The sequence below is a fragment of the Schistocerca cancellata genome, chromosome 4 (assembly GCF_023864275.1).
Source record: "Schistocerca cancellata isolate TAMUIC-IGC-003103 chromosome 4, iqSchCanc2.1, whole genome shotgun sequence".
In the NCBI taxonomy this organism is placed as follows: domain Eukaryota; kingdom Metazoa; phylum Arthropoda; class Insecta; order Orthoptera; family Acrididae; genus Schistocerca; species Schistocerca cancellata.
The window spans coordinates 851,383,155-851,396,750 of NC_064629.1; the positions used below are offsets into that span (position 1 = coordinate 851,383,155).

A 13,596-nucleotide genomic window follows, 5' to 3' on the forward strand; every position below is an offset into this window, starting at 1 on the left:
TGGTGTAATGAATGTCGTACACGCCGCAGTACATCTGGTGTAATGTCGCCGCAGGCTGCCACAATACGTTGTTTCACATCCCCTGGGGTTGTAGGCACATCACGGTACACATTCTCCTTTAACGTACCCCACAGAAAGAAGTCAAGAGGTGTAAGATCAGGAGAACGGGCTGGCCAATTTATGCGTCCTCCACGTCCTATGAAACGCCCGTCGAACATCCTGTCAAGAGTCAGCCTAGTGTTAATTGCGGAATGTGCAGGTGCACCATCATGCTAATACCACATACGTCGACGCGTTTCCAGTGGCACATTTTCGAGCAACGTTGGCAGATCATTCTGTAGAAACGCGATGTATGTTGCAGCTGTTTGGGCCCCTGCAATGAAGTGAGGACCAATGAGGTGGTCGCCAATGATTCCGCACCATACATTTACAGTCCACGGTCGCTGTCGCTCTACCTGTCTGAGCCAGCGAGGCTTGTCCATGGACGAGTAATGCATGTTCCGTAGATTCACTGCCCCGTGGTTTGTGAAAACCGCTTCATCGGTAAACAGGTAGAACTGCAACGCATTCTCTGTTAATGCCCATTGACAGAATTGCACTCGATGATTAAAGTCATCACCATGTAATTGCTGATGTGGCGACACATGAAACGGGTGAAAGCGGTGACGATGCAGTATGCATATGACACTACTTTGACTCAGTCCACCGGCTCTCGCAATGTCCCGTGTACTCATGTGTGGGTTCATGGCAACAGCAGCTAACACACCAACTGCACCCGCTTCTCCTGTGAGGGGCCTGTTGCGGACCCGTTTGCGTGCTACGACCATACCTGTTGCATACAGTTGGCGGTAGATGTTTTGCAATGTGCGGCACGTTGGATGCTCTCTGTCCGGGTACCATTCTGCATACACCCTGCAGGCTTCAGCTGCATTTCGTCGACACTCGCCATAGATGAGTATCATCTCCGCCTTTTCAGAGTTCGAATACACCATGGTCACAGTTCCTACAACACTACACTATCACAGACGTCTGGTAACACGGTATACTACAGTTGGTCTGCGTGCGGAGACGAATGCGGAATAACAATAGCAGCAAGCGCTACCTGAGGACACTGCGACAGCTAGACCAAACCACAACAGTGCACTACAGCCACACTCGTAAACACGGTCGTCATCGTAAACATGTCCCTGCAGATGCTGCTCGCCGACCGTGGCCCGTGTTTGTTACAACACGCAACTGAACGTCGGAGGTTTCAAGCGTCAACTTTCGGTTACAATATCTCCGGATGTAATTAACATTCTACAATGCAACAAACGGCACTGATTACATATTTGTTTATATGTTCAGATGTGCTAACAAAACTAACGTGGTTCCATTTTAAAAAACGTAGGTTTGTGTTAAAAAACATACTTCCGTGCATTTTTGTATGGTTTGTATTAAACAATTACACTAGCGCCTCTCCTCACGTTCGGTCTGTGGAATCGGTTCGTCAGTATTTGATGTGGTTTACGAAATACATCCAGCGGTAACGTTAGGTGACTCACCATATATATATATATATATATATATATATATATATATATATATATATATATATATATATATATATACAGGGTGTTACAAAAAGGTACGGCCAAACTTTCAGGAAACATTCCTCACACACAAATAAAGAAAAGATGTTATGTGGACATGTGTCCGGAAACACTTAATTTCCATGTTAGAGCTCATTTTAGTTTCGTCAGTATGTACTGTACTTCCTCGATTCACCGCCATGATTTCATACAGGATACTCTACCTGTGCTTCTAGAACATGTGCCTTTACAAGTACGACACAAAATGTGGTTCATGCACGATGGAGCTCCTGCACATTTCAATCAAAGTGTTCGTACGCTTCTCAACAACAGACTCGGTGACCGATGGATTGGTAGAGGCGGACCAGTTCCATGGGCACCACGCTCTCCTGACCTCAGCCCTCTTGACTTTCATTTATGGGGGCATTTGAAAGCTCTTGTCTACGCAACCCCGGTACGAAATGTAGAGACTCTTCGTGCTCGTATTGTGGACGGCTGTGATACAATACGCCATTCTCCAGGGCTGCATCAGCGCATCAGGGATTCCATGCGACGGAGGGTGGATGCATGTATCCTCGCTAACGGAGGACATTTTGAACATTTCCTGTAACAAAGCGTTTGAAGTCACGCTGGTACGTTCTGTTGTTGTGGGTTTCCCTTCCATGATTAATGTGATTTGAAGAGAAGTAATAAAATGAGGTCTAACAAGGAAAGTAAGCGTTTCCGGACACATGTCCACATAACATATTTTCTTCCTTTGTGTGTGAGGAATGTTTCCTGAAAGTTTGGCCGTACCTTTTTGTAACACCCTATGTCATCTCATGCGTGTGTCTGCAAAATATTTCCTGTCTCTGCGTCTCTCTTTCCACCTCTGCCTCGTCATAAATTTCATCCCATATGTGACCACACTACGTTAAAAACAAATATTTGCACATCCACTTCATCATCATCTACATTTAAGTCTACATACGTACTCCCTAAGTCATCATATGGCGCGTGGCAAGGAGTACTTTGTACGACTACTAGTCGCCGGCCGCGGTGGCCGTGCGCTTCTGGCGCTGCAGTCCGGAACCGCGGGTTCGAATCCTGCCTCGGGCATGGCTGTGTGTGATGTCCTTAGGTTAGTTAGGTTTAAGTAGTTCTAAGTTCTAGGGGACTTATGACCTAAGATGTTGAGTGCCATAGTGCTCAGAGCCATTTGAACCATTTTTGAACGACTACTAGTCATTGCCTTTCCTGTTCCACTCGCAAACAGAGCGAGGGAAAAACGACTATATGATTCCAGCTCTAATTTCTCCTATCTTCGTGGTCTTTACGCGAAATTGGTGGAATTAGAAAACTTCTGCAGACGACTGCAAATGCTGGTTTTCTGAATTTTCTCAATAGCGTTTCTCGAAAAGGACGTCACCTTTCCTCCAGGGATACCCGTTTGACTTCCCGAAGGACCTCTGTGAACACTCGCATGTTGACCGAACCTACCGGTAACAAATCTAACAGCCTACCTCTGACTTGCTTCCACGTATTCCTTTAATCCGACCTGGTGGGGAACAGAAACACGAGAGCAGTACTCAAGAATGGATCGCACTAATGATCTATAGGCTGTCTGCTTTACACATTAACCACGATTTTCTACAATTCTCCCAATAAACCGTATTCGTCCACTGGCCTTCCCTACTACAATCCTTTCATGCTCCTTCCATCTCATAACGCTTTGCAACGTTGCGCTCAGATAGGAACATGACTGTGTCAACGAGGACACTGCTAATGCTGTGTTTGAGCATTTCAGGACTGTTTTTACTACTCCTTTGCATTAACTTACATTTATATATTGTACATGGTAATAGGTAATAATGGTAAAAGATTGTGTTGTATTCTGCTTCCACCATTTTAACTTAGCCTCAGGCAGTGGCGTGAACAGTATCGTTAACTACCCCGCAGTACTTGTGGCCGACTCACACGCTATTATGCTGATCTAGGGACACCACCACGGTATTGCTGAGCGAGAGACCCCAACTTTCTGCCACCAACTCGCTAATGCGAGGACCGGGTGCCGTCATGTGAGGTAAGCAAGAGGATCGGTGAGGTAGCGGCCGAACAGCGGGTCGCTCTCTGGCCTACTAGCTTCCTTAAGCCGTCGGCACAAGGACCGTGCTGTCGAACGTTAAAGTTGAGCGTGCCAAGTTCAACGTGCTGCTCAACGCTCAGGAATGATGCGACTTGTGCATACAGTACGTGGGCCCCCAACGTGGAATATGCGATTGCAACGCACTACAGCGGCAGTTGAGGGATGTTTCTAGTTCGTAAATCACACTGTTTACTCAATGGGTGCGCGTAAAATTCCCACGTTCGCTCTATTAAAACGCACGTTTTCTCCATCGTCCACGAAAAGGAAAGTACCATGTCCAATCAATAAGGACACAGGCATATGAAAGTTCTATTACAAACAGTACGGTACAAATATGGAATCCTTCTCTGCATAAGATAAACATAATTTCATCATTCTCACATTTTAGTACAACCCCAAGGTCAGCCTTACTTCATCACTCTTCCTACCCAGAACCTTTGCAACATGTGAATTACGAAGCGTAAAAGAAAAAGGAGCAAAATATCTCTATACAAGTAGCACAAGCTGTCCTGTAGATTAAGCCAATCGAACAAACTCATTCCTCAAAAGGTGAACTTATATTTACGTAACATCAAATATGTAGAACATACTTACATTAAACTACTAATAAAGCATCAAAACCTATTAAATATGCGAATCTTAGGGGAAAAAATATGTAAGTTTCACGAGACACAAACCATCACTCTACCGCCAATAGGGTCATGGATCATTAACGCCACTCACTACGCTGAAGTGACATTAATGCATCTACAGACAATTCTGACATGTTACCACATGCTAAATGCTTTAATCATCGCTATGTTACTACCTGAAATTTAATTATAAGAAATTGTACCAAGAACAATGGATTTTTTGTGGATCCTCAGTGTGTTGCTACCTTAAAAGACATACTCTCATAATACGCAAGTCAAAGTAATTCTTTTGCCACGAATAAGACGGTTCTCATTATTTTATTGCACGAATCACAGTTAATCAAGGGGTTTTCAAGTGATTCTCAATTTTCTGTGGCTCAGAAATGGCATATATACGTATAAGCGTGAACGGAATGCCAATATGGCGCCTCACAGCTCTGTGCTGAAGGGAGATGGCGTGTTTGTGACGTAGGTGGCGTTGTGCCATCTGATTGGTCAACGCTCAGACGCACGCTGAGAATATCTGACATGATAGATATTGCTCTGCACATTCGGAAAGACTCCCGAACGTGCTGTTCTACGCTATGACGGCAGAAACTCGGCACTCTGAACGCTCAACGTTCGGATGCACAGTCCGCGTGCCGACGGCTTAAGCCGTCGGCACACGGACCGTGCTGTCGAACGTTAATGTTGAGCGTGCCAAGTTCAACATGCTGCTGAGCGCTCAGGAACGATGCGACTTGTGCATATGGTACGTGGGCCCCCAACGTGGTATATGCGATTGCAACGCACTCGAGCGGCAGTTGGGGGATGCTTCTAGTTCGTAAATCACACTGTTTACTCATCGGGCACGTGTAAAATTCCCATGCTAGCTCTATTAGAACGCACATTTCCTCCATCGTCCACGAAAAGGAAAGTATCATATCCAATCAATAAGGGCACAGGCTTATAAAAGTTCCATTACAAACAGTGCATTACAAATTTGGAATACTTCTCCGCATCAGATAAACATTATTTCATCATTCCCACATTTTAGTAAAACCCCAAGGTCAGTCTTACTTGATCACTGTTCCCACCCAGTAGCAGAATCTTTGCAACTTGTAAATTACAAAGCGTAAAAGAAAAAGGAGCAAAATATCTTTATACATGTAGTGCAAGCTGTCCTGTAGATTAAGCCAATCGAACAAACTCACCCCTCAAAGAAAGGTGAACTTATATTTACATAACATCAAATATTATATTACATATTTATATTAAACTAATAATAAAGTATCAGAACCTAATAAAAACGCGAATGTTAGGGAAAAAAATTCTGGCAGTGTCACGACGTGAAACACTGCCCCAATAATCAACAATTTACAGGACAGAGACGCTACTCATTGCACTAAACCAACATCACGTCCCGCACACTAAATCATATTATGTTACCCCGTGCTGAACACCTTAGTCGTAGATATGTTACTAATTGAAATTTGATTATAACAAATTGTACCAAGAACAATACGTTTTGGGTGGATCTTCAGTGTGTCGCTGCCTTCAAATAGCCTATTCTCATAATACGCTAGTTGCAATAATTCTTTTGCCACGAATATGATGTTTCTCATTATTTTATTGGAACGAATAACACAGTTAACAACGGGTTTTCCAGTGATTCTCAATTTGCTGGTACTCAGAAACGGCATATATACATATAGGCTTGAATTTAATGCCAATATGGCACCTCACAACTCTGTACTGAAGGGAGACGGCGTGCTTGTGAGGTAGGTGGCGTTGAGCCATCTCATTGGTCAATGCTCAGATGGGCGCTCAGAATATCTGACATGCCAGATATTGCTCTGCACGTTCGGAAAGACTCCCGAGCGTGCTATTCCACGCTATGACGTCAGAAACTCGGCACGCTCAATGCTCAACGTTCGGATGCACGATCCGTGTGCTGACGGCTTTACCCTCTGGACGTGTCCACCAATTCTTCCTATTGAGGGCGAAATGGTCGCTCCGTACCAGGTGCAGTTCACTCCGCAGCTGTAGCCAGTTCTCGTGAATATTGTACCCCTCAGCAGAAGTTGTTTGGGATGAAACCCATTTTTCTCCTGAATCCTGGCATTTCTCATTTTACATGTAGGAGAAACACCCTGGATGCCCACCTGAGCAAATGTTAAAACCTGCGAAGACCCCAGCGAGGATCCCCCATACTCTACCACCCTGCGCCACTCACCTCGCCCTCACCTACCCCCTATAGCTCACTGACAATGGGTCCTCACCTCACCCCCATAGCTCGCTCACGAATGGGTCTTCACCCCACCCCCTATAGCGTGCTCACAGCAGAAGACCGGAAACAGTACCTGCATTTGCGGTTTGGAGCCCGTGTGGTGTTGTAGTTCTCTTAATTTGCAGTAGTTGTTTTTGTTACATCTACATCTGCATCTACATTTATACTCTGCAAGCCACCCAACGGTGTGTAGCGGAGGGCACTTTACGTGCTACTGTCATTACCTCCCTTTCCTGTTCTAGTCACGTATGGTTCGCGGGAAGAACGACTGCCGGAAAACCTCCGTGCGCGCTCGAATCTCTCTAATTTTACATTTGTGATCTCCTCGGGAGGTCTAAGTAGGGGGAAGCAATATATTCAATACCTCATCCAGAAACGCACCCTCTTGAAACCTGGACAGAAAGCTACACTGTGATGCAGAGCGCCTCTCTTGCAGAGTCTGCCACTTGAGTTTGCTAAACATCTCCATAACGCTTACCAAATAACCCTGTGATGAAACGCGCCGCTCTTCTTAGGATCTTCTCTATCTCCTCTGTCAACCAGACCTGGTATGGATCCTACACTGATGAGCAATACTCAAGTATAGGTTGAACGAGGGTTTTGTAAGCCACCTCCTTTGTTGATGGACTACAGTTTCTAAGGACTCTCCCAGTAAATTTGAACCTGGCACCAGCCTTACCAACAATTAATTTTATATGATCATTCCACACTTAGTGCATTCCACACTTAGTGCGAAGTGCACATGGTATTTTCGTTTTGTGCGTCACTTGTTTTTAAATCATTGTAGGTTCATATGAGCAGTTGCCAGTGGGCTCGTGCGCATGTGCAGAGCTCAATTCGCGTATGAGCAGTGCCTTCCTCCCACTTCTGGCTACTTGAAGCGTGGCTGTTTCCCGTATGAGCAGTAGCGGCAAGTAGCCAGATGCTACCCGGAAAAATTTTTCCGGCACACCCAAGCTGCCAGTTTCACGCATGCACAGAACAAACTGAATTATACAGAATGAGATTTTCACTCTGCAGTGGAGTGTGCGCTGATATGAAACTTCCTGGCAGTTTTAAACTACATGCAAGTCCGAGACTCGATCTCAGGACCTTTGCCTTTCGCGGGCAAGTGCTCTACCACTGAGCTATCTAAGCACGACTCATGCTCCATCCTCACAGCTTTACTTCTGCCAGTACCTCGTCTCCTACCCTTCAAACTTTACAGAAGCTCTCCTGCGAACCTTGCACAACTAGCATTCCTGAAAGAAAGGATATTGCGGAGACATGGCTTAGCCACAGCCTGGGGGATATTTCCAGAATGAGATTTTCACTCTGCAGCGGAGTGTGCGCTGATATCAAACTTCCTGGCAGATTAAAGCTATAGTTTTAATCTGCCAGGAAGTTTCCAGCTGAGTTATAGTGGGGGGGGGGGGGGTCCTTCCTCACGTGACCTGTGTATATGTTTCGTGTCTTCGTAATATTGCTGGTCTCTTCATTTACAGCTCCTAACCCAAATGTAATCAAAACAGATTTCTGGAGCCATCAAGTGAATTAATATACATTCTCATAACCATGAAAGACCAAAATAAGTTAGTAGTTTCAATTTCCTGATTTTTTATTATTTCCACGTTATTAGCAATCAACCATTAATGTCTTAATGAAGCTACATCTCTCTGTTTTACAGAGAAATCTGCTTCTATTATTTTATTTTTCCACTGAGGCAGTTAGTTTTCTGTGACAAATGACATTATACCATAATAAAGAACCAAGCATGAGAATACAGTACTGGACCAAGAAAATTAGTATCACGAAAACCACATGAAAAGCTGAATATCATGTGCTTCATAGTGCATCTGGACATAGAAATGTGCAATTCCAGCGGAATGAAGCATTTTAGTATGGTTTATGAAATTCCGATGCTGCTGGAGTAGTCTCTGATGTCCTGTTCCTTTTATGACACTGAAAGATCTCTTAATGCTATATACGTGTGAACATACGTAAACATTTACTTGAAGCTGACTTACGTAAACATTTACTTCAAGCTGACTGAGTAGGCTAATTTGGTCAGTAGTTTTGAACTAAATATTTTGTTTCAAATATGACAGCTGTAGCAGAATTTTACAAATCTGCCTTCTGTGAAAGTGTTTTTAGATCACAAGGCACTTTGTCTAGTAATTCCTCTAGGCCTGAAGTTATTTCTTAATTTGTGTTTACGTCTTAAATTTATAGAATGCCATTCTATGCTAAATTGTAGACTGGCAGCATACCATGTTTTATCGTTTTAACTCCCCAAATGGCTTTATACCTAGAGTAGAATATAAACTGTCAGTTGTGCAGTTTCTTTGCCTCACAGACAACCTTGTTAATTTTTTACACATTTTAAAGTAGTCATGAAATTTATTGTCTTTTATTCCGGTGTAAGCTACACAAGAAACTGTTTCATACTATTTTTTTTTTTTTTTGCAAGAAATTTGTATTCCATTGTACTAGCTCTTTGCAGTGCTGCGTAGATGTAAACCTGTTGGAAATGTTACGTAAGAAAATTGCAGAGTACGAATTAGAAAAAAATAAAAATCTGTCAAAGTCCTCCCATAGCAAAATGTAATGGTACTTTGAGCTGTGGAGTCTAATTTTGAAATGATATTTTGCGAAGAACTGCTTCCGTATTTGCATCCTTTATCTGGGTGGGATATGATACAACAATTACTATAAGCAAAACTCTGTATGGCCTCTCAACATGGCGCAGGGCTACACACGGTCACGTGATGTCCCACCACGCCCGAAATTTCAACAGAAAAGCGACGAAAAGTATGAGCAGAGCAAGCACCAAATACGGGCTGCCCAAGTCATCGTAGGTGCGCATGCGCAGTTTAGTCTGTTGTAGGGCGCTGTCTGGTAACTGCTCAAAAGAACTGTGAGTGCGGAGGGCGCGTGGTATTTTCGTGCTTCCTTCATTCGCAGTGGTTCGTTTGTGAGTGGGTGGTACTTTAGTTTTTTGAGTCTTTTTCTTCTACTGATTGAGCTTACAGTGTTGCGTTTGTGCTGCGAAAATGAGTGCTTTTAAATGCGAAGTGTGTGGGCAAGAGTATAATTACAGAAAGAATCTCAGTCAGCATGTTTGCAAAAAACCATCAACAGGAGCTTGCTGTTGCCACTGAAGCGCCTGTAGCTTCTTATCAGTGCTACGTGTGAGACAAAATTTTTTCTCTTAAAAGTAATTTGTATCGCCACCAACGAAATATTCATGGTTTTGCAGGAAGTGTACATCGTGCCCATTTGAAAGTAGTTCAAAACGGAGTTGGATAGATCATTTACAAACTGCTCATGAAATTCAAGTTAATTCCGAAGATTTGCAGTTCTCAAATGAAGATGAGTTTTTACAGTGGAATGAAGACACTGAACGCACGACACATCCAAAGTTTATTAAAACGCATGGGTCTACTAGCTCTACACATTATTATGGTTGCCATCGGTCAGATAACTTTATCTCCAAAGGTAAACGCACAAGACATCTTAAATTGACAGGCAGCAACAAAATGAATGGAAAGTGCCCTGCAGAGATGAAAGTAACTGTACACGAAGGTGGAACATACAAAGTACATTTTGTGTCGTCCCACGCTGGTCACAAAGAAGATTTAAGGCACCTGCCCCTGAGTCAACAGCAGGAAACCTTAGCAACAGATATTGCAATGGAACTTCCGTATGACAAAGTTCTAGATAACGTACGGACAAGTTTGCAGGATTCAGACTTGCAAAGAATCCATTTGACTACCAAGCAAGACTTACATAACATTGCAGCAAGCTATAACCTCTCCTATACGTTGGTGAATCATCAAAATGATGCAATTGGTGTCGAAGCTTGGGTAAAAGAAATAAACGAAAGTGAGAATGCGTGTGTGTTATTCTATAAACCACAAGACTCGACTAGTGAACATCAAGAACTGAGGAGTGAAGATTTCGTATTGGTGAGAATGAACACAGCACAACGCGAAATGTTATCAAAATATGGAGAAGACTGTATCTGTATTGATGGAACCCATGGGCTTAACGGGTATAATTTCGAAGTGACCACTCTCTTAGTACTGGATGGTCTCAGGCAAGGATTCCCATGTGCTTTTCTAATTTGTAACAGGAAGAATGCCGATGTTTTAAGTATATTTTTACAGTACGTAAAATCACAGGTTGGACCAATTTGCGCCAATGTATTCATGTCTGATTTGGCAGGGTCATACAGTAATGCATGGAACAGGACAATGGGTGCTCCTAAGATGAGACTCTATTGTACCTGGCATGTAGACAGAGCATGGAAAACTAATATCAAGCGGAAAATTGCAGATCTGGATAAAAGAAATGAGGTGTACCGGGTCATTAAATCAGCGTCAATGTTGAGAAATGTAAGTATGTTTCAGGAATCACTGCAAAAAGCACTGCAGAAGCTCAGTAGTGACCCTGACACATCAGAATTTGCTTCATACTTCAAGACACACTATGAGGGAAATGTGGAGTGTTGGGCCTACTGTCACAGAATGTATGCTGGTCTGAATACCAACATGCATGTGGAGAGTATGCATAGGATGGTAAAGGAGATACATGGTAATGCAAGGCAGATAAAACCACTGGACAAATTCATATCTACGCTAATGTCCCTAGTTACAGCCAAGATGTTTGACTGGCTTATAGCAAATGTAAAAGGGAAGATTACAAGCAAAGTTCAAGACATTTGTAATAAGCACAAAACTAGTTTGTTAATGGACAAGGACCTCATTACTGAGGTAGATGGTGGTTGGGAAGTGCCATCCACATCATCTTCAGAGGTGTACATTGTTAAAGATAACACAGACATCTGTGAGCACAAATTAAAATGTAGTGATTGCAATGTGTGCATACATAAGTATTACTGTACATGTGTGGATTACAGTATTAGATTCAATGTATGTAAGCACGTTCACACTGTTTGCCATGATGACAGTGTCGGTGAAAATCCCTTGCAAAGTCCAGAGGTACTGGGTACTGAGGATGATGTTGAAGCCACCAGTGAGAGAGAAGCAATATTAGCCGAAGTAGTCACAATATCTGTTTCAAAAACACTGATATCATTGTTAGAATCGAGGCAGAAGCTTATTTCAGTGTTTTCCAATATTGTAAGCTGAATGATAGAGGCTGCACTGCAGTTAGATAAAAAACTGTGTTATTCTTAAAGGCAAATCTAGGAGCTGTTCGAGCCCAAAACAGTTATTTCAGACAAACAGATAAGGGCCATAAAAGAAAGTTTATGCCACAGAGGAGGCTGTTTTCTACCAAGAAGAAAACAGCATGGCTGTTTCAAATGCTGAAGAAAGCTGTTAAATAGTAAAATCACTTCTGAACGTGGGTATGTATCAGTTTTCAACTTATTGAGTAGATATGTTTATGTGTTGAACCTTGGCAGAGTAAAATGTAAGTCATGGTTAATATACGAATTTATGTTCAGTACCTGTCAATTTTGTGTGAATTTATATATGTATATTGATACCTTTCTATTCTATTTTACTGTCTGCAATATATTATAAAATTAATTTACAGGCCTGGACATGAATCACATTTTTGCTGTGCAGCATGATTATGCCATACCAAATGTGCAACAGAGCACAACAGGTAACACTTCAATGGACCCATTATTCCGAATGTATCTCATGCTGCTCTAATGTTCTCATATCAACTAAAGATGGCAGATTAAGTAATATTTACAATGTTGTCGTCCAGTAGCAATGTAGTGTGTTAGGATTCTGATTTAAAAGTTACTTGCAGTGGAGTATATGCTACGTTTTAGACCTATCAATTTTGTCAGAATAATAACACTATAATTATTTGCAGGGCTTGACACCCACAATCAGGTCCATGTTGTGGTACAACCACACACTATGTCATGGCAGTCAGATGTTCATCATGGTGCATCAGATGTGTGTAAAGTAGATCTAATGGAGCTAACATAATCTGAGTATAATGAAATCTGAAGTTATATATGTGTACTGATACCTTTATATTCTATTTTACTATGTCTGCACTATAATATAAAATTTATTTATGGGATTGGACATGAACCACATTGTTGCTGTGCAGCATGGTTACACCATATCAAATGTGCCTTACAGCACAGGTAACACCTGATGGGACCCATGATATCAAATGTCTGTGGTACTGCTCCAATGACCTTATATTCATCAACAATGACAGATTATGTTATAGTTAGAATGTTGCTATCAAGTAGCAGTGTAGTGTGGCTATATTTTGATTTAAAATTTACTTACAGTCCAGATTACACCCCCTCAACAGCAGAATGGGAGACGGTCTCAGTTTGCAATATGTGCAACACGAGGAAAACGAAACTCCATCCCTTGAAGCTGAGTGAGCAGCACATCAGGTATTTAACATTGTGTGTGTGTGTGTGTGTGTGTGTTTTTTTTAATTAAGTAATCCTATTTGTTGATGTAATAGTGTTTCATCTGATGCCTGCCTGTCTAATATGTGAAGATACCCTAATGGAAACTTTCTAATTTACTCACATTAGGACTACACAGTTTCTAAAGTGGTAGTTGTGGAGTTGGCAGAATAGTAGTTGTAATATTCTTTCTAAACTGTAGAACTTTAATGCAGTGTTTACTTGCAGTCTGGATTATGCCATCTCAGGGACCAGTAAGGGAGCTCCCAAACATTTGGAGCTTGGCACTGATGTCAAGTCAGACCACTTAGGCTGCCTCAAGAGCAGAGGACCTGAGATCCCCAACATCTAGAGTTCAGAAGATGAGGACCGGGATCCACTCAGCCCTACCTGGCCGCCAGAAGGAGAGTGGAAAGAACCTTGGAATTCCATCGCTTCAGAGGAGGCGATCCAGATCCATTCAGCTTCATCAAGCTTAGTGAATGGCAAGTCAGGTATGTAATGGTATTGCAGTTAATAGGGCACAATATAAAGATGTTTTGATACTGGTTTTCAGTACAGTATGCCATTAACCATTATGTAAATTGTTGTTATTTGAG

General features: G+C 42.5%; 1 protein-coding gene across 1 annotated transcript; it reads left to right on the forward strand.

Moving 5' to 3' along the window:
* The first annotated feature begins 12,142 nt into the window (after positions 1 to 12,142).
* LOC126184474 (uncharacterized) lies at positions 12,143 to 13,349 on the forward strand. The gene is made up of 4 exons (XM_049926866.1): positions 12,143 to 12,213; positions 12,433 to 12,518; positions 12,869 to 12,979; positions 13,226 to 13,349. The coding sequence occupies exons 1-4, from the start codon at positions 12,175 to 12,177 to the stop codon at positions 13,347 to 13,349; spliced, it is 360 nt and encodes a 119-aa protein (XP_049782823.1). The 5' UTR covers positions 12,143 to 12,174.
* Positions 13,350 to 13,596: the final 247 nt, after the last annotated feature.